The sequence below is a fragment of the Falco cherrug genome, chromosome 1 (assembly GCF_023634085.1).
Source record: "Falco cherrug isolate bFalChe1 chromosome 1, bFalChe1.pri, whole genome shotgun sequence".
In the NCBI taxonomy this organism is placed as follows: Eukaryota; Metazoa; Chordata; class Aves; order Falconiformes; family Falconidae; genus Falco; species Falco cherrug.
Genome location: NC_073697.1, coordinates 119,497,731 through 119,524,840, shown reverse-complemented (window position 1 = coordinate 119,524,840; position 27,110 = coordinate 119,497,731). Strand labels below are relative to the sequence as shown.

Sequence of the window (27,110 nt, the reverse complement as noted above, 5' to 3'; positions counted from 1 at the left end):
GCATGGGAGGAAGCCTAGCCATGCCTTCAGCCACTTTGCAGCGTCAGCCTGCAGAGACAACACAGCCACAGGGACACACTTTCTATGTTTATTGCATGCAGAAGAATGACCCAACTGGAAAACACCCTGGCTCTTCCCCCTTTCTGGGCATAATCCATTTAACCTACTGCCAGTGGAGTTCTCGCAGTCAGCCCCCCTTTGCTGTCACAGCAGCAGCCGGGGCTCACACGCTCACGCTTTCTTCCGCGCTCGGCCAAGCTGCGTTGGGAAGCAGATAGCTAAGATAAAGAGTGTGCAGCCCTAAATGCTAGATGCTCTGTTCCTCTGATCACTGCTGCCTCCGTGGGGAGAGGTGTTTTGAAGAGATGAGCTCCTGAAGGAACCAGATCCAGTACATGCCTGAATCCATTCAATGCCTGAACCGTGAGAGCCTGGGGGAACGGCTCGGCTGGTGGTACCTCTGATACCCCTCCGACGTGGCTGGGAGCAGCAGGAGGCTGCTCAGCGAATCCTTCCGGCAGAGGGCCATGGCCTCCTTGTAGTTTATCTTCTCTTTAGTGACAGGGTCAATGAGATCTTTCTCATAGCTGGACTCATCCTGGAGCCTGTTGGCCAGGTTGCCTGTTATCATCCCTGTCTGGGCAGCTTCCAGCACAGGGATGCGACCTGTTTTCTTGGGATCTATTAGCCCTCCAGTTAGATGCTGGACCTCCAGGTAGGGGAAAGCGGTGTCATTGGTCATCCATCCCTTCTGAACTGCTTCCCCCACAGACAGCCTTCGCTTGGTCACCGGGTCCTCAATCCCTGTGAAAGCCTTCTGGGCATTAAGCAGTCTCTGCATGTAGGTCCTGTCAATCAGCCCCCTCTCGATGGCCTTATGGACTGACAACCGGTCTCGAGAAATGAGGTCTATGATGCCCCCCGTGGCAGCCTGGGCTTCCAGGAGCTTCTGAGCTGTCATGGGATCAAGCAGCTTCTTCGCAACAGCAGTCTTGATGTTGTACTTGGTGTCGGTGGTGGTGTCATACACCCCAGCAATGGGAGATGTGTCCTCACAGAAGCCCTTCTGTGAGGCTGAGGGGAAGAAGCTTTGGGTTTGGTGGGTGGTGGGTGATGAAAGTGGGGATTTGGAGATGATGGAGCCAATAGAGAGGGTCGGGGGAGGCTTGGATTCCCCAGCCACCAGCAAGGCAAATTCGGAGATGGGAATCTTGCCATCCCGGTACAGCTGGTACTCCTCCTTCGTGATCCTCCTCAGCCTTAGCGCATCATCGATGGAGTACTGCTTCCCACTTTTCTTGTCAAGGAGAACTGAGACTTCCCCATTTGGGCCCAGGGTGGTGACTTCCTCCCAGTCACACTCCAGCTCTTGCAGCTGGATGTACTGGCCTCTGTCTATGATACCTCTCTTATAGGCCTCATAAGGGGACATATCCTTCCCTGTCTCAGGGTCCAAGATGGAGATCTTGGTGGAGAGGTTTGTCTCTCTCATCTGGGTCTCATGATTGATTTCTTCCCGGTTGACCCTTGACTGGAGATCTCGAATGAACCTCTCCTTGTTGTAGATCTGGTCCTTCTCCCTAAGGATATCTGCCTCCAGCAGAGAAAACTCATGTTCCAGCTGCTTCTTCTTCTGCCTGTCATTCTCAGTCCGTTGGTTGAGCAGTTTGGACTCCTCCCGAAGGAAGAGGACTTTCTGCTGTTTCTGCCTTTCCAGTTCCCGCAGTTCATTCTCCAGGTTGGCTCTCTCCTGGATGGCCAGGTTCCTGGCTTTCTGCAGCTCTGTCTCTTCGCGAGCCCATGTCCTCTTCATGCCTTCAGCTCTCTCGATCTTCTCCCTAAGCCGCCGTACTTCCTCTTCTGCCTTCTGCTTGGCTCCTCTCTCCCTGTTCAGCAGCTCCCAGATGCGTGCACGTTCACTCTCCAGTGCTCTGTCCTTTTCCACTCGAATCACCTCCTTGTAGATGGTCTTCTCCTGGGATTTTGTTTTCTGCAGGACATCAACTTGCATCTGCAGGTTCTTGCATTCTCTCTGCAAGTTCAGCACCTCCATCTTCTCACGGTCCAGCTCCAAGCGCAGGTTGCTGGCAGACTGTTCAAGGACCGGGTCCTTCTCCAACTTGACCACTTCTTCCATAATGATCTTTTCTTGCACTGGGGCTGGACTCTCCTCCAGCTCCTTTATTCTCAATGTAATTTGTCTCATCTCCTTCTCCAGCGCAAGCCTCTTGCTTCGATCCTCCTGAAAGTTGAGCAACTTCTCTTGCTCTTCCACCAGTGCACGAACCTGCTGCACGTCACGTTCCAGGCGACGCCTGTTGCTCACCTCCTCGTCCAGGCTCCGGCTCAGCCTGTTGTGCTCATCTCGGAGCTTTGGATCCTTTTGAGTCAGTATCACCTCTTGAATAACTACCTTTTCCTCTGGCTTTCGCCTCTCCAGTAGCATGTACTTATTCTGCAAGTCATAGATTGCATCCTCTGCAGCTCTCCTCTTTTGGGACATGTTACGCACCTCTTGACGGAGGCGATCAGCTTCTTTTTCCAAGAGTGGGTCATTCTCATATCGGATGACTTCCTTGTTGACCAGCTTGGTTTCTACCTTGGATCTCTCCCTCTTCCATTCATCCCTTTCACCCTGCAGCCTAATGAGCTGCTCTTGGGTCCTGCCGTTGGTGTTCACTAGCTCATTGAGCTGTTGTTTCAGCCTGTCAATTTCCCTGAGAATCTCCGGACTCTTCTCATGCTTCACAACCTCCTCTATAACCTCCTTAAGCTCCACCACTGGTTTCTGCGACCTTAGGACATTGAGCTCTGCTAAGGCCTCTTCCACTTCACTGTCAATCTTTGTCCTTTTCAGAGTAACTTCCTGCAGCTCCCTTTTCAGCTGTGTAATTTGCCGCTCCGTTTCAGGATCCACCAGGAAAATCTCATTGACCCTCTCTTTAACCTCTATCCTTGGTTTTTGCTTCTCTGCAATACTGTACTGGCTCTGCAGCTCTCCCAGCTCGCCCATAAGCATCACGTTTTTGCTCCTCTCTTCTTCAATCAGAGCTTTAAGCTTAGAAGACTCTTTCAATAACTCTGGGTCCTGCTCTACCTGCTTCACCTCCTTAACAATAATTTTGGGTTCTGCCGTTTCAATTAGTCTTTCCACCTCCTCAATCTTATTCTTCACTTTCACTATTGCTTCTTCAGCAGACTTCCTCTTGAAGGATTCTTCATCAATTTGTAGCTGCAGGGTCCTAACAGACTTGAGCATTTCTGGGTTTTTCTCTAGTTTGATCAGCTCCTTCACCACCACTTTCTCTCGGATATTGGGCTGCTTTTGCTCCAGCATGTGCAGCTCTCTCTTCTGCTGCTCAAGTTCAGAAGCAGCAGCCAAGCTTTCCTCCTGGAGACGTTTGATCTCCTGACGAAGACTGGCTGCTTGGCTATCCAGGCTTGGATCTTTCTCAATTTTTGTGATCTCTTTGGTGAGGAGCTGGGCAGGAACGACCTTCTTCTCACTCTCCATCTGGGCAAGCTTCTGGCTTATCACTTCAATGTCTCCTTGCAGGCTCTCCTTCTTTTTACCTTCCTCTTCAATCTGCTGTGCCATCCTAGACAGGTTACTCTCCACCTGTGGGTCTCTGTAATATTCTATCACCTCCTTTTCTTCCACTCTTTCAATGGGTTTCTGAGTCTTCAACATTAGCAGCTTGTTTCTGTGCTCCTCCAGGTCTTCTTCAATCTTGGCCACTTTCCTCCTTTCCTCCTCCAGCTGTGATTTCAGCCCCTCAGATTCCCTGCTTGTTGTGGCTTTGTTTTCAGATTGCTGGGTTCCCTCATGTACAGCTTCAATGTCCTCATGCACTTCCTTCTGCAAGGGCAAAGAAAAAAAAAAAAAAAAGAGAAATGCAGGGAAACCAAGTCACTTTTTGAATCTGGTGCAGAGGCCTTTTTCATGACAAGGCATGGCAGGAGACAGAACTGGTACAGAATCCCCAGGGAGCCTCCAAATAGGGCTGTTTGTAAATGGCCAGAGTGGAAACATTCCCACCATCTCAAGCAAGTGATTTGGTGTGTCTTCCCCTTGTCTTGGAGATGCTACAGCAGCCCACAGAGGGGCTTTGTGCTGCCTTGTTGTATCTGCAGCTGAGGGAGGGTAAGGTGGCCAGTCCTGGCTGCGCAGCTGGTTCATGGTGGCATCATGGAGCATCCCAGTTCCATCTCTTGTCCTTCCTGAGCACCCTGAAAGTCAGCCAGACCAGGGACCTTTCCTACAGGTGAATCAAACCCTAGAATGGCACAGAAGTCCTATTTCTTGGAAGTGTTTCCAGAAGGCTGTGATCACTAAATTCCAGCCACATCCAGACATGAATCTGAAATTCTCAGTCTGTGAATGTTGATTAGATACAGATGATAACAGGACTTAAGAGCCCTCATCTTTTTTCCTAGCATGAACTAGAGCTTCGGTAAAGGGGTGAGGGCTCACAGAGGTGATGAAAGTCACGACCTGAGGTTAGTGTCAGTGAAACTCTGGTTACTCATGGTCTTTTTCTCACAGGGGTTTCCATTCCTGTCCTTCCTTACACCTGACGGGGAAATCTGGGGAGGGGTGGGGGGATCCCAGGCTGAGCAGATTGCTGACAGCTTTGGAAAGATCATTTCAACCGCCAATCTAGAGTGCCCCAAATCTTGCTATGAGCTGTTAACTGGTACCTTCTCAACAATCTTCTTGGCAAACTCCAGCCGACTGAGCTGCTGTTTGTTTTCTGCTGCCAGCTCCATGTAGAGCTTGGTTGCATCATTTTCCTGAAAAAGAAACAGCAGTGAGAGCCTTGCCCCTCACCCTGACACAGCTCTGCTGGATGGCACACTCTCCCACCCCTCCTTTGACCTGGACACACTTTGTGAACTGTACTATTCCAGGGATCAGTGTCTTCACATCTGACTTTCTAGAGAGACGCAGATCCTGCCCCCTTTATCTGCATGCCTGGCAGATTGCCTGCTAGCTTACACAGGGTCCAGACTTCCAAACGCACCTTGGGCCACGGAGAGCAGTTGGCAAATAGCCCAAAGGGCTGCGGGAGAACTGAGGTTTAACTGGAAGAAGCACCCAGGAGCTCTGGCTCAGTCCTGCCCCCGCACACCTACCCTGTAAGTTTTATCTTCACACACAATATGGTAAGGAGGCATCACCAGCAATCTGAACCGAAGGTACCAGACACCCCCTAATTCTGGATCTCATGTGCTGCTTTGCCCTATAGACAAAGAGATCCCTGATGACATTTGACCTTGGGATTAGGACCATGATCAGCTGTGGCTGTAAGAGTGGATTAAGGCCTTGCAGAGGACACGGGACTTGGGTAAAGAGCTAGGCAACAGTTTCCATGCCTTCGTCTTAACGTTTTACCTGGGCCTGGATGCTTTCTTGTAGGGGGGTCACACGCAGCCTCTTTGCAGCAGAGTCGGTCAGGGTAGGGTCCAGAGAAGAGCTGTACTTGCCTGCTTGGAGTTCATAGTCCTGTTCAAAGCAGAAACAGAAGCATCAGCTGGGATCTCTTGGGTCAGACACTAAGGGAGTGCTACATGGGAGAACCCAGCCATACATTGAGTGTGGACTGCACGTTCCGGGATAGTCTGACCACTGCGTTCTTCTCAGGCTCCTTGCTTTTGATCTCCTCCACCAGCCTCTGCAGGAGACACACACGACGTTAAGGACTGGTTGAAATACAGCAACCCAGTAATACTCTTGAAGCCAAGAGCAGTAGCTCAGCCTAGTACTGGAGGGAATGGTGGGAACACAAAGACATTTAGAACAGTCTCTGGGGCTTTAGAGGTTCTCAGCAGCACTCTCACCCAGGATCTGCCACACTGATTTACCACAAATGAGATAAACACTGGCCAACACAGAGACCTCCACATCTCATCATCTGAGATAGTCAGCTTGCGATCTGCTCAAGGAGAGAAGGATGCATGACCCAGATGCAACATCTCAGCCCAAGGTGCAAGCTTTCAGGATCTGGGTGCGTCCTCTCGGTGCAGAGGATATCAGCCTGGGGGTGACTAGCTCAGACCAGGACACCAGCAGCATAGATGAACACAGTGGGGCAAGATACATCATGTGAGCTGCAATCTATTGTCTCCTTGTTCTAGTTCATTCGCTGTGATGGGTGGAGCACGCAGCTAGGAGCTGGTTGGTGTAATTTTGCATACTGTTCACAAGCAAATTCCCCTAACAGGTCATGATGCTTGCCCTGGAACACACCTTCTGTGCCTGCAGCTTGTAATTGATCTGGCTTGGCCCATCGGTGGTCTTCACTTGGTGCTTGGGTAGGTTGTTCATCCAGAACATCAGGTTTTCATTGGAATTTTGGAACTGCTGGTAGGTAAGGCTGATATTTCTGAGGGTTTTCTCTCTGCATAGCACAAAGATGAACAGGAACATTAAGGGGAAGGGCAAAGATTCACATGCAAGTTACTAAAAAGACACTACGGTGAGAATGTCACCACAACGGACACCAAGATAACAAAAACAAGGGCGTGACAACTGGTCCCTGAGTGGGGACCACAACTTGGTGTATATCAGGTTTGCTACTGCAGCATGAATACAAACTGGGAGACGAGAGAAAGAAAAAGGCAGGCAACCAGCAGCAATGCCTGTGAGAAGTGTTAAGCACCGGGGGGGTCTCTCTGGGTAGGCTCACTGGGTCAGGCAAAGGCCAGCAGTCAGCTACTCCAGACCGCCTTCTCGCAGCTATCTGGAAGCTCAGGCCCGTGCTGTGGATAGGAAGGTGGCAACCACATGGCAGGACAGACCTGGTCCTCAGTATTACAGAACAGTGGTCAGGATCAGGGTCCTGCAATGAAGGACGTACGCTTGGGACTCAGGTAGCGTGGACCAGCATTAGTTAGAGGAGCAGAGATGCTGCCATAGTTCCTCACCGCTGATCCAGTTGGTCCGCAACAGCATGGTAGCGATCATTGAGGAGCTGCACCTCCCGCTTCTGCCGGGGCAGGTCAGGGCAGTACTCCTGGAAGTTGTTCTGCACGGCGCTGCAGCTGTGCTCAGCGTCCTTGAGCGCCCGGTTAAGCTTCAGCACACAGTCCTCTTGGGCCACCACATCCCTCTTCATCTTCTGCAGGGGAAAAAAAAAAAAAAAAAAAAAAAAGACATCTCCAGGTTTGCATCAGTCAATGCACCAACCAGAAATAACCTCCTTAACACTGCTACTAGCCGTGCACTACCTGGGGGCTAGTCAGGCTCTCCAAGACAGACATGCAATGTGGAAGAGATGGAGCAGTGAGACTCACTCAGTAAAGAAGCAGGAAGCAAGGTGGGTTGGATGGCGCATGCAGCAGAAGGGAGAAGTTTTGGGGGTTGATGTGCATGCAGCAGAAAGGAGAAGTTTTGGGGGTTGATGGTCGGGGTTGGAAGGGACCTCTGGAGATCAACTAGTTCAACTCCCCTGCTAAGGCAGGTTCTCCTAGAGCATGTGAAGGCAAAAAAGGGTCACTGAGCGCTAAGGATGGGGCAAGGAGATCAGGAGCAGGAAAGAATAGGGATGGATGTGAGGCAGAGCAACAGAGGTTAGATGCTAAGGGGTTCATCCTGTATTTCAGGAACCCCAAAAGTAACCCGAGAGGGACAGAGCTTTTTGCTAGCCAGCGAGCGCAGGTCAGCCTGCAACACTAACATAAAGCCTTCAAGGAACAAGTCCTTAGAAAGGCTTCATCACTGGTGCCTCTAGGTGCTCAAATAAGCAAAGTCCAGCTCTCCCCACTGTGGCTACCAGCGATCTCCCTTCCTTAATGAAAAGCCTGATGTTCCCCTACCTGCAGATCATTGGCCCGGTCCTGCAGGGCATTGGGAGATGCAGGAATGATGCTATCCTGAGCCAGCTTGGCCTCAAACGTGCTGACAATCTTGTCTGTGTTCTCGATTTGAGTCTCCAGGTTCAGGGCAGCCTTAGCCCTGGGTAAGAGAAAAATGACAGGACAAGGTTAGCTACAGAAGATCCCATTCTTCTCCTTTCCTCTCTGATTTTGCACATTTAAGCTTATTTACCATTGAAGCTTCTGCAGCATAGCAGAGAACAAGCAATATCCCCACATAACCCTGTCATGCTGCCCAGAAATCAGGTACGTGGCATGTCACCACACAGCAGAGCTGGGACACACCCCCATTGCGGTGGATTTTCCACAGTGAGGGGATCACAGGTTACATACAGGACCTCCTTGAGAGGTGTCTTTGATGATGGATGGGAGGTTTCCAACCTGCACCAGGCTGGATGGACCTCAACCAACACCCAGAGAGACCAAAAGAGTTTTCTCTCATGCTTCTGTGTTGACACCTCTGTGCAAAGACTTCCGTCCCTCATCCCCATCAGGCCTTGCCATCATCACTCACTTCTCGTTGTACAGGCTGGAGAGCATATTGACATCGTTGTATTTGCTCCTGAGGGCATTCAGTGTGACGGGAAGCTGGGACGCCGAGGTGCTGGTGGGTTTCTTGGAAAGGTAGGTCTCACACTCCTTCTGCAAGGCATCCTTGGCTGCCCCCAGGTTCTCAAGTTTCTTTGTTGTTTCCTGGCACATCAGATGGGAGCAGAGTCACCCAACGCAGTCATAACAGTGCTGTTGCGAAAAGGTGTCTCCCCCAGGGGCGGATTTTGCTGTGGGGCTAAGGGTGCGGTAGCCCTCTCATGAGGAGCTGGCCCTCGGGCCACAGCCCCATCCAGGCTGCGGCTGTCTGGCAGCGGCAGGGTGTGGGAAAGAGATCCGCATGGGCAGCAGTGATGGAAGAAGCCTACCTGCCTGGGTCTACGCTCCTGCCAGGGCTGGGTAAATACCCACAGATGAAGATATAACAAGCTGAACTAGTACAGACCCAGACCTTATCCCAGAGCAAAGAAGGGGGGCTCCAGGGCGCTGCCTCTTTTCCTGCCCCCCCCCTCACACCTACCAGTCTGCACTCCCCACCAGGTAAGCCTAGTCTTTGGATTAATTCCCTCTCCCCGTAGTCTTTTATGCTACAGACTTGAAAGTGAGGGGTGACAGCATCCCCACAACAAGGCTTAGGACCTTCCAGGACTGGTCCACAGCTCTGAAACAAATGGACCATCTTGCTGCAGAGCTGAGCCAAGGGAAAAGCCTGCGTTTCCCGAGGGTTTGGTTTAATCTGTCCCATTTCGAGGGCTCAAGCCAGCCTGAAACCCTTCCAACCGCAGTATGGTCTTCTCCTTTGAAGCACCAGTTGTCATCTCCTGCATAATTCTTACGTCAACCTGATGTTGGCCAAGGAGACAGCACTACCGAACTCATCCTGCCATGGTGAAAATTTATTAAATAGATTACTGCATATGAAAAAGTCTCTGCCTTTAGTTAGGAATTTAACTTGGACAGGGAGCTCAGGGAGCTCAAGGACAACTGTAATGAGCAGGTGGGGTTTGTCCTGAGCCCCCTGAACAAGCAAGATGTGAGCAGGACCATCCAGACAATAATATTGTGTGCAGCTGCGTCATGACGGTAACTCCACCATGCTCGGGCATCTGGCCAACATCCCTGGCATGTGTGAACCTTATGAAAGATGAGACAGTGCATGCCTGCACTTAGCCTAAACTTCAAAGTTTACATACACTAGGTATGTAAACTATTTTTGTTTTTCACTGAGTATAAAGGCGGGCACGCTCTGGGACTGGGCAGAAGCCTCAGCTATGGATGGAGGCACCATGTAGGAATCTTCCCAGTTACCGAGAGACTCCTGGTGCCGGCTGCAACAGGGCTGCCCAGCCAAAGTGGGGGCCTGGATGTTAAGGTGGTAACTGGTGATGAATTCTTTTCTTAGCCTCTGTAACACTTCCTGGTAATGATTTGATGCTTCGCTCCTATTGCTTTGTTATCATATTGTGCATAGTAACTAGTACTGTTCCTTTTTATCATACGGCATGCTATTTTCCTTTATTATATTGCAATATAATAAGCTGCATTTATTCTTATATTTGATTTGGAATTCATTTTTGCTTGGTATCGAGTCAATCAGCAAAACACCTGCCCCAAGCCCCCCACAGCAGCACCCACCTGCTGGTGTTTGATCCTCCTGGCAAGGTCATCTGTGGGGTCACTGTAGTGCACTGGGGACCTCACTCGGTTCAAGACCTCCTTCTCTACCTGAACCAGGTCCTTGCCAACACGATCCAGGCTACTGAGAAGCTGGTCAGCTTGGGGATCATCCTGGATTACAGGGGGGGTCCTGGACAGAGCTATAGTGAGACACAGCTTGGGTTAATCCCCATTCCTCACCTGCCATCCCAGTCATGGTGCATGGCCCTTTCCCTGAGCTCTCCCGTACGTGGTCCCAAAAGCTCCAGCTCCCTCTCACGACAGCCCTGCTGCAAAACTGTCCTTCGTGTTCTGCGGCTCTGAAGCACACAGGCTCCTCCTGAGCATGGGGGTTTGGTGCAACCATAAATGATACAGTTAGCATTTCTGATCCGCAGAGCATCATGCACATGCATGTGCCTACCCATGGAAAAGGCTTAGGAAAATGGATTTATGTAGCTCTGCCCTGGCCAGCCAGAGCTCAGGTCCAAAGAAGGAACAAAGACAGCCATGGGCTGCCATGCAGACACATCCCTGCTCAGCTCTTTCTTTTTTTCTTGGGGGGAAAAAAAAAGCTCTGGGAGCTTTTGAACTACAGCTGTGGGAGTAACACAGCTAGTCAGGGCTTTAGCCATGGCTGTCTGCTTATTCCACAGCCCCCAGCTGGGGAAGAGAACCACAAGGGACCCCGATTCCAAAGGATGTTTAATTAAGGCTTCTGGATAGGCACATCCGCCCGCAGCCCTAAATACCCTGCAACTGTTGATGGAGCTGGAGGTCAATCTCAGAGGTTTGAGAAGGGCAACAGAGATTTTAAGTGAATTGCCCAAGATCACACGGTGAGCCCTTGGCAGCACTAGGGGTCAAGTTATCGCATCAGCTGCTCTTTTCCATAGAGCAGCAGCCAACCTCACACTGACCCACAGGTACCCCTGCCTGTCCGGGTGACCGCTCTGCTTCCAGCCAGGCTCAGGAGCTCTGCAAGGGAGGTGCATGGGCTTGCTTTGGAGAGGGCTTGGCTAACATACCCGGCTGGCTGGGCTGAACCTGCTCCTTCTGGCTGCGTCTCAGGGTGCTCTGAACCGCCGCTCGCTTCTGCTTCACCGTGTTAAGCTCCCCCTCCAGCCTGTGAGCAAAAAGGAGCATCGTCAGCCAGCAGGATGGGAAACTGCTGCACCGAGCAAGCCTTGACAGAGCCCAGCTCAGCAGCAGCTTCATGGCTTTGCCAGGGAAGGTGCTCCCAAAGGCAGGGGCAGGCTGGGAGTCTGCAGCCTGTTGTAGTTCAGAGATGTCCCTTAGGAAAGAAGAGAGCAGCAAGAGCAGCTGATTTCTCCCCGTGGAGCCAGTGTTTCCAACTCTCAGCAGAACCTATCAAAGCTGGAAATTTTCGCTTTGCAGCTTTGCAGGAAGCAAGTACAAGTAGCTGCTCCTGTGGCTGCTGCACTAGAAATGCCAAGTCTCATTTCTGAGGATGGTTCCCCTCTAACGAAACTAGGGCTGGGATCAGCAGGAGCTGGAAGGACCAACAAAAAATATCTCTGGGTGAGAAAAGACTGATGGAACCAGGAGGAGGGGCCTTCGCAGGACCAGGCTAGCTGACATTCCTGCTGTAGACTGCTCCAGCTGAACATCGGGCTGAAACCAGCAAGTCCCAGCTTGCCTGGCTGTTGCCAGACGAGGGCTGTCCCTCCGCAGGGCCAGGACATAGCACCATGCAGAGGGACTGAATGGTGGAACAGGCTGGGAAATAAAATAAAGACAAGTATTTTGCTTGTAGGAGGGGAAGCAAACACCGGGAGATGCAGTAAGCCATCAGATGTGGCCTGAAAAGGGTGAGAGTTTTCCAGGCAACACCTGCAGAGCTGTTAATCCAAGAGGACACAGCAAACGTGTTCTTTCCTGTTTTAAAACACAGATGGAAGCCATAAATCCAAAGGACTCAGTAATCTGGGACATGTGAAGAGGGGTACGCACCCAGGAAGAGCAACACAATGAAGTAATGACACCCGTGTGACTAGGGACCCAAGCTCCCGTCACGGGCATGCCCGAGTCAGTCTGAATCCGGGCTGTGGACCTTTCCAGAGCACTTGAGCAGCACGGATTTACCCAAGCACCCGGGGATATGATTAAAAAGGTAATGCTGAAGCTGCCTGCACCACCGCCCCATCCTGTGGGAACCACAGAGGCTGGCTGAGCAGCCAGGCAGCAGGCTACAAAGGGTTCAAGGAACGTTTCTCAGTTTCTAGCTGGAGCTGGCTGAGAGGAGATACTACAGATAACTCTGTCCTGTTTGGCAAGTCCCAAGCTCCAGACTGATTCTGCAATGAATTTAGTCAAACCTGTGCGAGTCATATGTTTGGGTGAAGAAATCAAGCCTGACTGCCAGAAAGCAAGGTCTGTGCAGCGCGCAGTGCCGTCGAGGAACGGCAGGAACCTGGACGAGATACTTGGGTGCAGGGAACAATCCCTCTCCAGGAGGGATTTTGTCCTAGACAGTCAAGAGGTCTGCTCCCAGCTGCTATTTCTCTGCAGCTGAGGCAGTCAGAGCGGCTGCGACCTAGGAGGGAGTCTGAACATCTCCCCGAGTCAGGCTTTCCACTGCAGGCTCACCTATTGACCTTGTCAATGGACTCAGGGTCTGGTGGAGGGATGGAGAAGCAAGCAGAAGGTGCCTCCTGGACCACACCAGTGCTGCCCTGCACCACCCACATCTCTGGGTTGCTGTTGTCCTTCAGAGTGTACTTGTCCCCTCTGGTCAGCTGCACCTGGGACAAAGACACAAAGCCCAGTGAGAGGCTTGGCTTTCTGGCACTGGGAGCCACCGTCTGGAGCAACCAAAGAAGAATCCAGTTGCCTGCCTCTTCTGAGGATATTGCTAGCCAAGCCCTCACCTCCCCAGCATCCCAGTCACAGAGGGTGTCCAAGGTGAGGGTCTGAGGGGGATGCATCCTCCGCAGTTTCAGTGGACTGATCTCTTTGCTCCTTCTTTTTAGGTCACTGATGCTCTTCTCTGCCTGCTTCACCACCTTCTCCTCGTTCTAGACAAAACAGGGTAAACAGTGGTTGTGACCAGGCTTGGGTGAGAAGGAAGGGGAGGGTCACACTACGGTGGGTATGCTGGGGCCAGCTCTCCGTCCTTGTGTGGTCACTGCTGGGGTGGAGTCAGGAGTTTCTCCATTCTTGACCCCTCCATGTCCCTTCCCCTTTTCATTATCAATGCTCTCCTCTGTTTCCTTCACTCATGGCAGATCTGCCCTTGAAGGCACAGCCTGAATTAACTTCAGGTGATCCCACACTGTCATATTAAATGTCCTGGAGAAGTTTTTCTTCTCAGAAATGGAACACCTGCCAAGAGGTGGCTGCATTCCAGTGTCAGCAGGTACCAAGATACCAGCACCTCTCAGGAGTGAAATGTGTTGCATGCATGGGAAGATATCATGTTGAAAGTGTCCCCTCCCTCTCTCCCAGGCAAACGTTCCTTTCCTACCTGCATCTTGTCCCTGAGGTCAGATTTATTTATTCCCTCCCTCGCCCCGAGCTCCTGAGAGTGCTGAGGAGATGGGACGACCTTTCTGGGCTGCTTGGATGCCAGCAGCTCACGCTCTCCACGGGGCCTCTAATCCAAGTGTCTCATGTTTAGGACAAAGTGCAGCTCCTCCCTGTGCTTCCCCTTCACTCTCATGGTGACCTGGGGCCTGGCTGCCTGTCACTGATGGGGACCAGTGTCTCCCCAGGGGTCACTGCCCCACAGCATGAGCAGCACGGACCTTCTGGGGCTACAGGGGCTCGGCATCCAGAGCACAGTATTGCTGTAAGCTTCTCCCTCCCTAGCCCAGAGCTGGCCTGAGCTGTCCCGGTAGGGTTATTTATCCACCTCTTCCCTTTCCCCACTATTATATATCGGGGAGGTTGTAATGTTTGGTCTGCCCCTTAGGTCCAACTAGTGCCACCAGCCCTGAAGACCTCACCTCCAGCTGCAGCAGCAGATCTGACACCACCCCAGGGCTATCTTTGTTGAACTTGCTGTATTTGGTGTCCAGGTCAGAATTCATCTTCTTCAGGGAGCGACTCACAGCCTCAGCATCATCCTGGAACTGGAGGTGTGGGGTAGGAAAACAGTCAGGGGTGGGAGGACATTACTATCTCCAAGTACATGGGGTCTCCCATTCTCAGCGTCTCTTCCACAACCCACCTGGGGCTCACAAGACCCTACAGACCACCCTCTGGCTGCACGCTGGGACAAGGACCCTGCACCGCCCGAACCACAGGCGAACAATCCAGATCAACGGACAGGCCCCAGGCACTGACGGCAAGCTGTCTTCTCCAAGCCAACATGCTCATGCAACAGGGCCGACAAGGTGAGCTGGGAGCCAGTCCTTCGCTGCAGCACTAAAGGTCTGTGTTTTGAGGAGTGTTTCCCCAAAATACCCTGGCTAGGTGTAAGCAAAGGATCTCCCATCCTCATCCCTTTGCTGCCTCTCTTCCCAGCCTGCCCACGCTGGCCCGACCCCGCAGCCCCACGGCCCCCGCTCTCCTCATCGCTTTTTACCTTCTTATAGCTCTCCACGCTTTTCAGTTGACTCTCCTGGCAAATGCAGAGGTTCAGGAAATTCTGCCACTCGTTCTTCAAGGCTTCCTGGTGAGCCTGTGGAGGGACAGAGCACAGCTCAGTGGGCTCCAGCTCGTCCTCCCTCCCCCCCCACGGCTTCTGCTGCCCCCAGAAGTCCCAGCGATCAGAAGAAGAGTAAAGACTGCTGTGGAGCAGAGGCAAAGCTACGCCCAGGCACTGCCTGCTGCTGAGCCTGAGCGAGGACACGCTCGACACGGACCTGGCTCATACAGAGCAGCACCATTTCTCAAGGGGTCTCAGCTCCAGTAGTGCTGGTGGCCGAGAGCCCACCTCAGCTTGTCACTGTGTCTGTGGGCTTGGAAACACAACCTCGGAGGCTGGGAGCTGGTTTCGCTTGGGAGAGGTCATGCTGTGGCATAGCTGGAGCTTCACAGTAGCGTCAATGTGGCTGCAGCAGCCCCATGTGCGAGCACCAGAGCGGGAGCTGGTCCCAGCAGACAGATGCTAGCCACTGTCTCCTGGAGAGCCAGGAATGGGTGAAGATCCTGCATTGCCCCCAGCTTCCCCCCGGGGCTGCAGCAGGCAAATACAGTGCAGTGTGAGAGGAAAGAGTAACAGTTCTGCAGAAGAGGTGAGGAGGTCTCCAGCAACCCACCCCCTGGCTCGTGGTGCACAAAGACAACCTTGTTCTCTTACGGGGTTTTGGAAGAGAGCCCCTTTCCCTACCTGGATAGGCTTGACAGCTGGGTGCTTTAGCTCTATCATCCTATCCCCATCGTCCTGAAGATGGTTCACAAGCTCCTCCTGGCTGAGTAGCTCGTTAGACTTGAAATCCTGAAGGGAAAGAAAAAATTGATGACCATGGGAGCATGCAGGGAGCACAGAGCAGCCTCCTGGGGCACCAAACCCCACGTAGCAGCGAAAAGGTTCCCAAAGTATAGCCATCCTTGTTTGTTTGTTTTTAAAATAACAGAAAGGGGCAAGGCAAAGCTAAAACAAATTAGACACGCTTGGGCCTCAGAAAGCATCACGGCATTCGTTCAAAGAGCATTTTCCTAAGTAATTATCCCTCTCTTCTTCCTGGTCCCAGCATATAGCAGTCACTGGGTGTTGTACTTTGGACGCCGAGGCTGACACGATGCCGAGCCTTTCCCTCCCCTCCGACTATGGGCAGCCTCACCGACAGCTCTCTCGTGTACAGTCCCACACGCCAGCTCAGGGGACAGGAGGGGACACCCAGAGTGGCTCATCCTTAACTCTAGCACGGATGCAGAGTGTCTCTTCCACTTCTGTTTCTGTGCCCAGCACTACCGGGATGCCCCAGGAAAGCACCAGGCTTAGGGCTGGTGGTGGATGTCCAGGAGGCTGGGACCCACCCTGCAAATCCCACGTGCTGGGCTTGGGCAGCCTCCGGCGGCCAGGACATGCTGCCATCCCCCAAGAGCTCACCTCGTACTCCCGACGCACGCTCTGGACGTCCATCATTTGGTCACTCCAGTCTTGCTTCAGGATCCTGGTCTGCTGGTCTGTCAGGTAGCCCAGCTCCTTGGTGCAGCCCTGGAGGTGGTGGTAGAGGCTGCCCAGGCTCTGCCCTCGCCAGATGGACGCTTTCTGCCCACACGCACAGGAGACACACAGCATTGGTGCTCAGCCTGAGAAGCCCTTTCCCCCCGCTCCTCCTCCTCCTCCCCAGGACCCCGCTCATGTTGCACATCCACCAGGAGATTCCCAGAGACCTTGGTGAGACATCTGCCCCTGCTTGCTCTTATCTGATGGGGCTGCCGTTCCCTTTCCCTGCTTCACAGACAGGATATGTTTGTCTAACCAGAATCTCAGGTGTGGGCTGGTGCCTCGGGCAGCCCGAGGGCTGGCCCAGCTCTCTTGTATTTCTCACAAACTCCATTCTTCAGCATCAACCTCTACAGGCCCAGCTGGCTAAACCCAGGACCTTCTGCCTGGCCACCTCCTCTGTGGTTCGGCTGCTCATTTCCTCTCTGGAACCCTTGTCAGGGACCAGCGCAAGCCTCAACATTTGCAATCCTGATTTGGAACAGTGTGTAGGATGGGGCAGGGTTTCCTGCTGCCACGTCCCTAACCCTGCACCCACGGACGCATGGGCAACTCCAGAGCAAGGATCCACACAGAGGAGACACACAGATCTCACCCACAGCACTACCCTGAGGGCAGCCAGCGTACGCTCAATTTACACCCATTCCAGGGTGGGGAGGAAACAGAAGATGAGGGGGACAACTTCACTGTGCAAGGCCAGAGGTAGCTCCTGTCCTGAGCTGGGAATTCACTGTCCATCAGGGATGCTGTTACCCTGCTGTATGAACCCACCTGTCCAGAAAACCACTGAGAAGCTTACCAGCAAGTCCTTGTATTGGCTTTTTAGATCTGCCACATCCTGGGTTACAACACGGCCAAGACCAAGGGGAAAAAAAAAAGAAAGAAAAAGATAAAAAAGATGCTACCAAAACATGTGGTAGATGCTGATGATTTATGGAAGGTGCTTCAGAAACCATTCAGGAACCACTTCCCTGGCTCCTGCATGGCTTGATCTGTCCAAGCTCAGGTGTCCCCATGCCCTCTGCAGAACAAGGGTGGATATTCACTGTGCAAAGGGGCAGATGGGACACGCGGCCAGAGAGCAAGCAGAGCCCGAGGGGTCCCCAGGGAAGCCAACAGGAATGAGGAGGGGACGGAGGGTGGCTTACCCCAGAACGGAGGTTCTTGATCTGGAGGCCATAGGCTTCAATCTCCTTCTGGAGGATGTTGTGCTCAGCTATTTGCTTTTCCAGCTCTGACATGCCGGGGCCGTACTGTCCCCCATTGACCTGTTTCTGTGTGAAAGGAGTGAGGCAGAGACTAAAGCAGAAGACTTTATTTTGGGAGAAACCCCCGTGAGCACTGGTAGGGTATGAAATCATCTCGTATCTGACAGCAGTCCAGGAGGAGGGGAAGGGATCCTGTCGGTGTTTACCATGACTGCTGCTGGTTGCCATTTCCCCACACACAGGGGCAAAGGTAACCAGGCTACATAACCCTGGTGTACGAACCTAAGTTGAACCCTTCCCATGGTTACATGCGCTGGAGGAACATAGTTACCATCCAGCTTTCAAGGGAATCCAAGTTGACTCCAAACCAGGCACACCACATACCCAGGACCTTGCAGTGTGAACCCCTAGGATATAGGGCTGTAAAGCCCTTGAAGACAACACCTTCTCCATCCTTTCATCCCACAGCAGAGCACCTCTACCCAATCCCCTTCCAGTCGCTCTAATCTGAAGGGCTCAATCAAGAGGGTGCTCCAGAAGGTTTTAAGAGGTGGAAGGAGAATTCTCCTACCCAGAGGAATTGAGTTACTTCCACCTGCCTCGGCGTCCCTGCATGATGCTGAGCACACGAAGGCTGGCAAAGCCCTAAAGGCAACAGCAAATTATCTGGTCTCGTAGGAGTTGGGAGGTGCATTAAAAAATAGCTGCTGTTACCATCTTTTGGTCCAGGATCCTGGCCCAGTCTACCTTGGGCCCCACATCAGGGATGTTCAGTTGCTCGTAGAGGGCCCGGTACTCTGCACACAGCTGTGTCACGCGGTCATGGAGCTGCTGGATGCTGCAAAGGAGAAAAGGTACATGCCTCTGCGTCAGTTTGGATGGGGGAGAATCAAGGTGGGGGTTGTGGAGCCCAGATTTCACTCGTAAGACCCAGGCTATTTTGTTGACCCTTTGTGACACTGGCCTCCTTCAGCAGAGGAGGCACTTGTCCTGGTGCTCTCCATCTCCAGAGATGTCTCAGAAACTACAGACCAGGAGGAGGCTGCAGGGAGATCAGGGCTGTCCCTTCCCAGCTAGGAAACAACTCTTCCCCCCTGACTTCCATCCAGAAGGGCTGAAGAGCAGAGAGGAGCAAAGCACCAGAGGCCAACTAAAGCTCTTCTCCCATTCCAACACCACCTCTGACTCTGTCCTTGCCTGAATGAAAGGCATTCACTTTAGGGAAGGCAGAGCAAAAGGGGATTTGCACTGGGAGTGGGGCCTCATTTTAGTCTTTTACAAGAGCTCCCAGATACAAGTGGGGACTCTTGGGTGATGGTCACTCTGGCAGCCACCCTGCACACCACTGTCTTTACAATATATTGGCAGAAGCCCTGATTTTAAGGCTAAAGTCTGTGGGAAGAAGGGTGAAGCTCTGTCTCTCATGGAAACAACTGGAGCTCTGTCTAGATCCTGGGGGGGGGCAGGTCTCAAGTGGCTTGGTGCCCCCATCACACCAGTCCCCCCGCTGCACTTACTCTTTCTCTATCTCAGTAGCCTGAGGGTGTTTCAGCCGCTTGGCGCGGTCCACGTCCAGAAAGAGGTCCTTCAGCAGGGTCTCCGCTTCCTTCAGATTCCTGGCATTCTCTGGCTGGAACTCAAAAGCCTTGTTCTTCTGGTGATTGCTGGCATCCTGGAGACCAGGGAAGGCAGAGGAAAAAGCCTGGCTGGACCCCACAGCCATCACAACATTTTCCTTGGCCAACACAGAGGTTCTGGATGCTCAACACACTGGCCACTGGTGCAAGGGTGCAGCTGGGGAGCGGATGCCCAGCAAGCTGCCTGCTTCAGCATCTCTCCCACCCAGGGGACCAGCGTGGGTCAGGCTGGCTGCCTGCCTCGGGTTGCTGGGAGGCACAGGGTTGTGCTGCTGTAGGTGAGACAGCCTTGGCTGTGGGAAACATGAGGCACCAAGAAGAAAGCACAGAGGCTAGAATTTGGGAGGCCCCGGTATGCAGCCCCAGGGGCTGGGAGGCTCTGTGGGGTGCTCTGTTCCTCCCCAGCCTCGAGTCAGCCCCCAAACCTGCACCAGCAAGCTGATGCACAGAGCAGACACCTGACTTGTTATCCTAGACACGCATTTCTAGGCAAAGCCTCTCACCTCCCCACCACCTGCTACCACAACTCACCTGCTTGAGCCTGGATTGTGTCTCCAGGATGTCCTTCTCCACCTGGTCGGCATTTGTCTGCATGCGGGAGATGAGCACGGCCAGCTCATTTGTTGAGGACCTGAGAGAGGGAGCAGCAAAGCAGACGGGTGGGTGAAGGTAGTTCTCACCCTCTTCAGCACTGCCAAGGACCTGAAACAGGGTGGTTCTTCAGGCCTTTCCCCCACATCCTCCTGGTCTCCAAAGAAAGAGTCTAAGCTGGGTCCAAGGGCACGGGTGCACAAGTGGTCAGTGCCTGGCTGTTGGGTTCAGCCAAGTGAAGGTAAGAGGCGGCGTGTTCAGAGAGAGCAGGCGGTTGCTTTTTGAACACCATGCAACTCACCCGCACAACTCCTTGCCACAAGACACACAGATGCTCAAAGGTTTGTGTGGATTCAAAAAGCATCGGAGGGAGGAAAAAGGGGGGGAAAAAATAGGAAAAAAAATATCACTGTAGCACTCCCAAATGCGCCAACATGTCTGGGTTGGGAAGACCCAAAGCCACAGACGGCTGGAGGGCAGGAGAGCACCCTGCAGAGGCAGCACAACATGCTTGCCCTGTTTAAGAGGCGCTTGCCGGGGTGTCTGCCCTTGGCTGCTGGTAGGGGTGGGTGAGATGGCCCTTCAGCCGGACCCAGAACGGCCATCCTGTGGTCTTGTTTCGTGCAAAGTGCTCGGCAGTGCAGCCCGTTGAGATACTGGAGAGCCCAGTGCCACCCCAGGACCGCGCTGCGGCGGACGACGACTGGCTCCGCAGACTACAAGCCCCTCTGGGCACTGCATAGGCTGCTGCAGTTGTGCTGCTTTCAGGGCTTGGGGACAAGTTTCCCAAGGCCACAGCACAACTACCAGCCCTCCTCACCCTGTGAAGATTCACTGAAGGTCCCCATCGGACCACTCCCTGTTGTCTCTCACCTCGGTGCCATCACACAACCCATGGGAACCATCACAACCCTTACCCCACCACCGCTATTGCGAGTGAGCGCTGAGAGCCCTGCCGAAACAGCCCGATCCAGAGCCCACAGTAAAGCACGGGATGGTTTTCCCAAAGCTCCCTGCAGCCAAGGAAGCACAAGCCTTGGTGCCACCTTTGTCCTCGTGTCCTGTCGTTTCTAATAGCGTCTGCCCTTGAGGACGGCGCCGGCCCTACCCTCCAGGCAAGGAGAGTGCAGCGCTGCCAGGATGTGGGCAAGCAGGGGCAGGAGCGTGGGGACTGATAGCATCACCCAGGGACTCAAGCCCTTGGACAACTGCTGCTGGGACAAAGTTCAGCAGAGGCTCAGCTCTGTTACGTGCCACCTCTGGGGTCTGAGACCAGAAGGAAAGAGTTTGTGGAGCAACAATGGGACATCACACAGGGGCCAGCTGAAGGGGGGACACTTCTTCAGGGCTGGTTGGTATCTCTCTGGTGGAGGAAGCAGGTAGGAGAAAGGTGATGTCCTGCAGGAGAGCAACCCACCCCTGCCCTCCAGCCATGTGGTTTCCTTCCTAGCCCCTGAATCCAGCAAAGACAGGGGGAAACTGTTCCCCTAAGGGTTATGTCATTGCTCCAGCTCCTCACCATGGCTCCAGCTCTTCCATGGTTCATACCAAAGGCTAGAGCAGATGCTGGGATGTTCATTTATTACAGCCCCAAGTGACTGTAAAGTGCCAGTGAGTGTTACGGTCACCCCAAGCCAAGCACTCAGATGCCACAGACGGAGCTTGTGTTTCAAGTCAGCTCAGCCCATGCCGACCGCAGCCAAGCCCGCGTTACTCCGGAGGAGGCACCGTCCCAGTACTCCTGCTCACAGCATCCTCCTGTCCCCTTTCTCTGACTCCTCCCTTGTTTTGGATTTCCCAAGAGGGCGGCGTGGGCCTGCGATGCAGCAGCTCTCAGCTCCTTTGGGAGCTTTGGGTTGGCAGCGTCTCCTCGCCATGCCTCAGCTTCCCTGCCTTGCAAAATGCATGTCAGCAGAGTAAATGGGGGAGTGCTGCACTCTGGAAGTGCCCTCTTCTGCAGGGTCTAATTCCAGGGATCCCAAGCCAGAAAGCCTAAGCAGGGCATTCATCATCATCAAAGCATCGCTGTTTGCTACAACCTGTCTTTTATATCCCGTTAAACATCCCTCCTCCCCCATCTGTGCCCCACGGATGCCTTTCCTGAGGTAAGCTGAAGTGCTCAGGGGGATGAGCGGTGGCCCCAAGTCCCAGCACAACAGGGGAGATGGGAGCAGCGCCGAGCCAGGACTCAGTCCCCGTGAACCTGAGTGTGCAGCAGGCTGCAAGCTCTAGGAGGTCCCCACTCCCCAGGAGGTTACACAATCTCCCACTCATCCCCGACACGCCTGGAATGAGGTGGTGTCCCATGAGCAAATACTTGAGCACCACCCAAATTTCCTGCCCAGGCTCTCTGCACAGGGAGGAGAGAGTGAGTCACGCGCTGGCCGCCATCCCAGGCGATGGACGCCATCCCCGTGCCCCGAGGAGAGCACCCTCCACCCCAGAGGTCTGGCTGAATTCGGCTCCCACCTGGGAATGACATCTATAGACCGTCCAGTTTGAACCCCGTTGTGATGTGACTGTGGATACCTCTGTTCAGCTCCAGGATGGGAGAAGTGAGGATCCATCTTTCCCAGGAAGGGTAGATCACCAACAACATCCTGCTTATTCCTGGTGGCACCCCCTTCCTGGCTGAAGGAAACACTGAGACACCCCATCTCTTGGTTCACAACCCTGGACACACAGATCAGCTTTTGTTTAACCCAAAGTACAACAAAACTATGGACTGAAAAGCCCCCAGCAACCTCCTGGTCACGGGCGCTCAGCCTTGCCCGTCCCCAGCCTGCGCTGCCCTTGCACCGCACGGGGCACCCGAGGTTAGAAACCAGGATGCTGTTGCAACCAACCTGATCTTCAGGGAAGAAGTGATGCTTCCTGGAGAACATCGTCTCAGGAGCAGAGGGGGTCTCCGCTTGTGTGTGTTGGAGTGGAGAGCCAGGAGGTCTCCACACTGGCCAAGGAAGGAAGCCTGGCGGAGGAGGAGACTGAGACCCTGTTGCCAGCAGCCAGGCTGGAAGCGGCTCTCCAGCCCTGCAAGCAGCTAAACTGCTTCAGTGTCTGCAAAAGAGTATTCCGGATGCTTGAGGAACACTGAAGCCAGGTAGGAGGCGTCCTGGGAGGAGAGGGATGTCTACATGCTGTCCTGGGGGCCAGAGTAAGGGCTGATGCATGAGTGGAGAAGCCATCTGTCCTCGGCTGAGCCTCCCACCCTTGCCGTGCTCCTCAGTCAAGGTGGGAGCGATGCTGAGGAACCTGCTTGGTCCATGCACACTTAGAGAAGTGTTCAAACCACCACAGGCCCTCCTACCCCAACCACAGACGGTGCCAAGAGGAGCGTGAGCTTCTCCTGTCCATGCCAACAGCCATCTGCACAGCCTGCAGTGACATGGATGCATCACTGTCCTTCCTCGGGGCTGCCCCATCCCTGCTGCCCTGGGATGCCCTCACTCAACAAGAGTGGACCACAGCTGGGCGCCACGTTTCAGGGTGAGCGTGCAGACACTTGGGCTGCAGAGAGGCAGCCTGGCATCAGGTGGGATATGTGGAGGCACCCCGAGCTTGCCTGTGCTCACGCTGGGCATCCCTCAGCATCCCAGGGCTCCGGTCCGACTGTGCACGGTCTGGCCGAGATGGCTGAGGGCAAGGCTGGGCAGAGGTCCTCCTGCTCCTCCTCCAGAGCCAGGGCAGGCCTCCTCCCTATGGCTATCTCACGCCTAGGAGAGGCAGAGCACTATTATTATCGTTATTAATTGGTTCATTTCTCATACCACTTTCTGCCTCCTAGACAGTCCAACTGCACGTGAGGGCCAGTGTCTCTCGGAAGGAGCAGGACAGTCCCCTGCTCCTGGTCACTCCTGCCAGAGCACGCTTGGGCAGGACCACAGCACCCACCCCCTTCGGTCCCCGATCCTCTCCAGCCCTCCCTTCCAGGAGACCTTCCCTTCTGGCCCCAAGGAAGACCCCAAAGCTGGGTCTCTTCTCCCCGACAGGCAGAACTTCTTCCAGCCCAGGCTGCTCCTAGCAGACCACCAACTGCTGCCAGTGCTGGGTCAAGCCCCCTGAGCCCACGCCTGTCCCCCAGGGACCACACTGCTCTGGACTGATCGGGGAGAAGCAGAGTGAAGATGTGGCAGGAGCAGAAATCCCAGAAGACTATTAAACCAGGAGATGACTTGCCATCCACCCCCAAAACCACCCACGGCCTTTGTCAAGATCGCACCTGGGCAGCCAGTCCAGCCAGATCTGATTCAATTCCACATTCTCCTGAGTTTTCCCTTTCAGCCCCGCAGCGTGTCTCCTCCCGGAGCAGGGCAAAGAGGCTGCTCCTCGGGGACAACCCTGTGCCTGCTACTGCCTCACTGGGATGCATCCACCAAGTGGAGACAGCAAAGGGCCCTACAAGCCCGGACGCTCAACACCACGGTCCCAAGGACCAAGATGAGGTACCTCTCTAGGGGTCCATGCCAGCAGCGGCACCCACTAATCGTGAACCCCCAGAGGCACGGAACATCAATTGCTGCCCAGGTTCTGGCCTTGGGGCCACCAAGAGCAGCTGTGGGCCACCAACATTTTCTTGGGGCCATCTGCAGAGCTTGTGCTGGCGGCTCCTCCTGAGCCAGCTCATTCACCTTCATTTTCTCAGCTACCACGGGCCTGACCAAGCCCCGGGCCATGGCCGGAGGAATTAGCCTTTGTCTGATGGCTGGTGCTTCCTCGAACAAGCACAACCAGCTCGGTCATTGCCGCGCTTCTGGCCCCGGCCTCCATCCTGCACAGGGATGAGGTGTGAGGTCTCACCGGGATGCGACCGCAGTTATCCCGAGAGGCTCAGGCCGGGGGGGAACCTGGCCCAACCCCCCCCCAGCAGGGGCTGCAGCGAGCTGGCCCAGGAAGCCTCGTGAGAAACCCCCAGCCCGGGTTGGGAAGCCAGCTGGGGAGGTGGATAAATTGCATTAGCGAGGCTACAAACCAGAGGCTGACGGGGCTCCGGGGCTGCTGGGGAGGTGCCTCGCTGCAGCCAGGCCCCGAGAGCGGCTTGGTGTTCGGAGAGCCCCCCCGTCCGTCTGCGAGATGAGTTTGTGAGTGCTCAGCTCCACTGAGGCAGAAGCTTCCCATGGCAGGGGTCCAGCTCCCGACACCCGCACGGGGAAGCCTCAGCCTTTGTGGGGGTCACCTTCTCCCCCCGTACCCCTGCCCTGCCCAGCAGCACTGGGCCACCACCGGGCCACCTCCCTCCTCTGTGGCTGTTTGCTAACCTGGGGTTTGGCCCCATAAATGGCGCAGTTGGGTGCCAGCACCGTGTGGTGTCCACCCAGGCATCTGCACACACACCGTCATGGGCTGCTGCTGCTGGTGGCCCCAAGAGCTGGGGCCAGCACCCCCTTCTCCCTGCAGGTCCCCCCCTCCTCAGAACAACCCCCCCTTGCATTTCCTCACCCTCTAACCCTGGCTGGGGACAGGGATTCCCACAGAACTGATCTTCTAACGCTACGAAGTGCAAAATTGCTGAGGAAGGTGGAAAACAACCCTGCGTTAGCAACTGCAGCTGAAGGGAGGGATGAGGCGTCTCTGCAGGAGCTCCCCCTCCCAGAGGACACCCTGCTCCTAGGGAAGCATCCTGCTCCCATCACACATGTCACCCCCCAGAGCTTAGGGGATCTCCTCAGAGGGGACACGGTGTCAGATCCTTTTGGTGCTGCCTCAGGCCTGAAAGAGGCAACCTCAGCTATGTGACCTGCAAAGACCCAGCCTGTCACCAGGGTGGAGAGGAGCAGTCACCAGCAAACCTAATCCTCACCCATCTTCACCACCTGAGCAGCACCAAACTGAGCATCCTTCTCCAGCGATCCCAGGTCCCAGGGCAGCATCACACCAACCTCACACAACCAGCGAGTCCTGGGATCTCAAATCCAGGCTAATATCTGCTTCACCATCCCGCAGACCTTGTTCCACCCAAGCACAGAGGCTGTGTTTATTCTTCCGTCTCCCACCTGCCCAAAAGGGGCTTTCCACCTCCCTGCTGGGTCAACACAGCTCTGAGCACATCTTCAGGCACATCCCAGGGGCTGCACGGATACTTCTAGGCTGGAGCACAAAGCCCACCAAAGACAAAGACAACCGCTGGGGCAGCATGTTTCGGCATCAGCTCCCAGCAAGCCCCAACTTTCTGGCTGCTCCGCAAAGAGGGATGGTTCTTAGGGTGGCTTAGGAGACATGGGGCGTTCCTCCCTCACCTTCCCCCAGGGCCCGCAGGACAGCTTAGAGAGAGGAGAATCACACTTACTTGCTAGGCTTGACAGGGGAACCTCTGTTGGGGGAACTTCTGCTCGGGGAGCCTTTGCCCACTCCCTTGAACATGTTGGTGAAGCCCCAGCTGGTCTCCCGGAGTCTGCAAAGCCGTCGTGGGTGCTGGCTCTCCGCTCCGGTCTGTCGGGATGGAATGACAAGACTCAGTGAGGGCAGGTCGGCGGCGCGCTAAAGAGCAGTTTCTGGGAGGCTCCTCCCCGAGCACAGGTGAGCAGCAGCAGAGATGGAGGCACATATGAAAAAATTACTTGAAAAACCAGTTTGGGGTGGAAAAAGCAGAGCCCCAGAGGGAGCACAGGAGACCTCACCCTGGCTTGGAGAGCGTTTTGGCACACACAGCCACAACCATGCAGCAGTTTCCCGGCGGAGGGGCAGAGAGCACGGCCCTCGCAGGGAGGAAAAGTCTGCAAACACGACTTCGCAGCAGTGCAACGTGACTCCTGGGACACATTTTAACCATCTTCTTGCATTAGCTGTTTAAAATGGTAGAGAAGCAGCAGAAGCCCTACAGACGATGCCAACCAAGAGTTTTCTAAGGCGGCGGCAGCAGCAGTTTGGGAACCACCAATTCACAGAACATGATGTTATTTTGCAGTTCAGTAAACTCTTGGCCCAGGCTCAGCACAAAGTGGCCTCAGTTCCCAGCAAAACACTGATGGCTCATGGCAGAACGAAGGTCAGCAGCTCCAGCCAGCAGGATTCAGGTTCTGGGACAAACTCGGGTACCAAAGCCCCAAAGACCTGGTCTAAAGCTCTACCTAGACACCCTGTCCATGCAAGACCTTCGAGCAGGCTTTGTCTCTGGGCAGCTCTTTCCTCTTTGAAGAAAAAGTTCAGAGTCCCAGCTGGTTCCCAGTACAACCCACCACCCCCCTGGTACCTCTGTGGCTCCTGGGGATGCCCATCCAGGCTGTGCTACGTGGTGGGGCTGCCCAGCCTCATGTCTCTCCTAAGCCACAGCAAAGCTCAGCTGCTGTCTATATCCTGATGGTTTCAGTTAAAGCAAAGTTCAAAGTTCCCCACAAACCAAGAACCCTGTGGTTCAGGCTGACCCAGCATGGGTCCCACAGCAACATGGGATCCTTCTCCAGTGCAGGACCAGGGAGGGAAGGCAGAGGATGGAAGAGGAAGGGGACAGGAGCAGAT

The 27,110-nt window shown here is 54.3% G+C and overlaps 1 protein-coding gene across 1 annotated transcript; it reads right to left on the bottom strand.

Moving 5' to 3' along the window:
* Positions 1-74: 74 nt before the first annotated feature.
* EVPL (envoplakin) lies at positions 75-26,590 on the bottom strand. The gene is made up of 22 exons (XM_027816849.2): positions 25,942-26,590; positions 19,599-19,698; positions 18,948-19,102; positions 18,145-18,268; positions 17,371-17,496; positions 17,022-17,060; positions 16,103-16,264; positions 15,380-15,487; positions 14,633-14,728; positions 14,052-14,177; positions 12,975-13,121; positions 12,694-12,848; positions 11,112-11,209; positions 10,063-10,244; positions 8,393-8,571; positions 7,819-7,957; positions 6,928-7,121; positions 6,251-6,401; positions 5,592-5,675; positions 5,396-5,506; positions 4,702-4,794; positions 75-3,859 (listed from the first exon to the last, which is right to left on the bottom strand). The coding sequence occupies exons 1-22, from the start codon at positions 26,013-26,015 to the stop codon at positions 410-412; spliced, it is 6,093 nt and encodes a 2,030-aa protein (XP_027672650.2). The 5' UTR covers positions 26,016-26,590; the 3' UTR covers positions 75-409.
* Positions 26,591-27,110: the final 520 nt, after the last annotated feature.

Excerpts from the sequence above, each read along its gene's own strand:
- EVPL (XM_027816849.2), bottom strand. The coding sequence starts at position 26,015 with ATGTTCAAGGGAGTGGGCAAAGGCTCCCCGAGCAGAAGTTCCCCCAAC. Across the intron at positions 14,178-14,632 it reads GCGTGGAGAGCTATAAGAAG|TTCCAGGATGATGCTGAGGC; the intron begins GTAAAAAGCGAT and ends CCACACCTCCAG. Across the intron at positions 5,507-5,591 it reads ACGTGCAGTCCACACTCAAT|GACTATGAACTCCAAGCAGG; the intron begins GTATGGCTGGGT and ends TGCTTTGAACAG.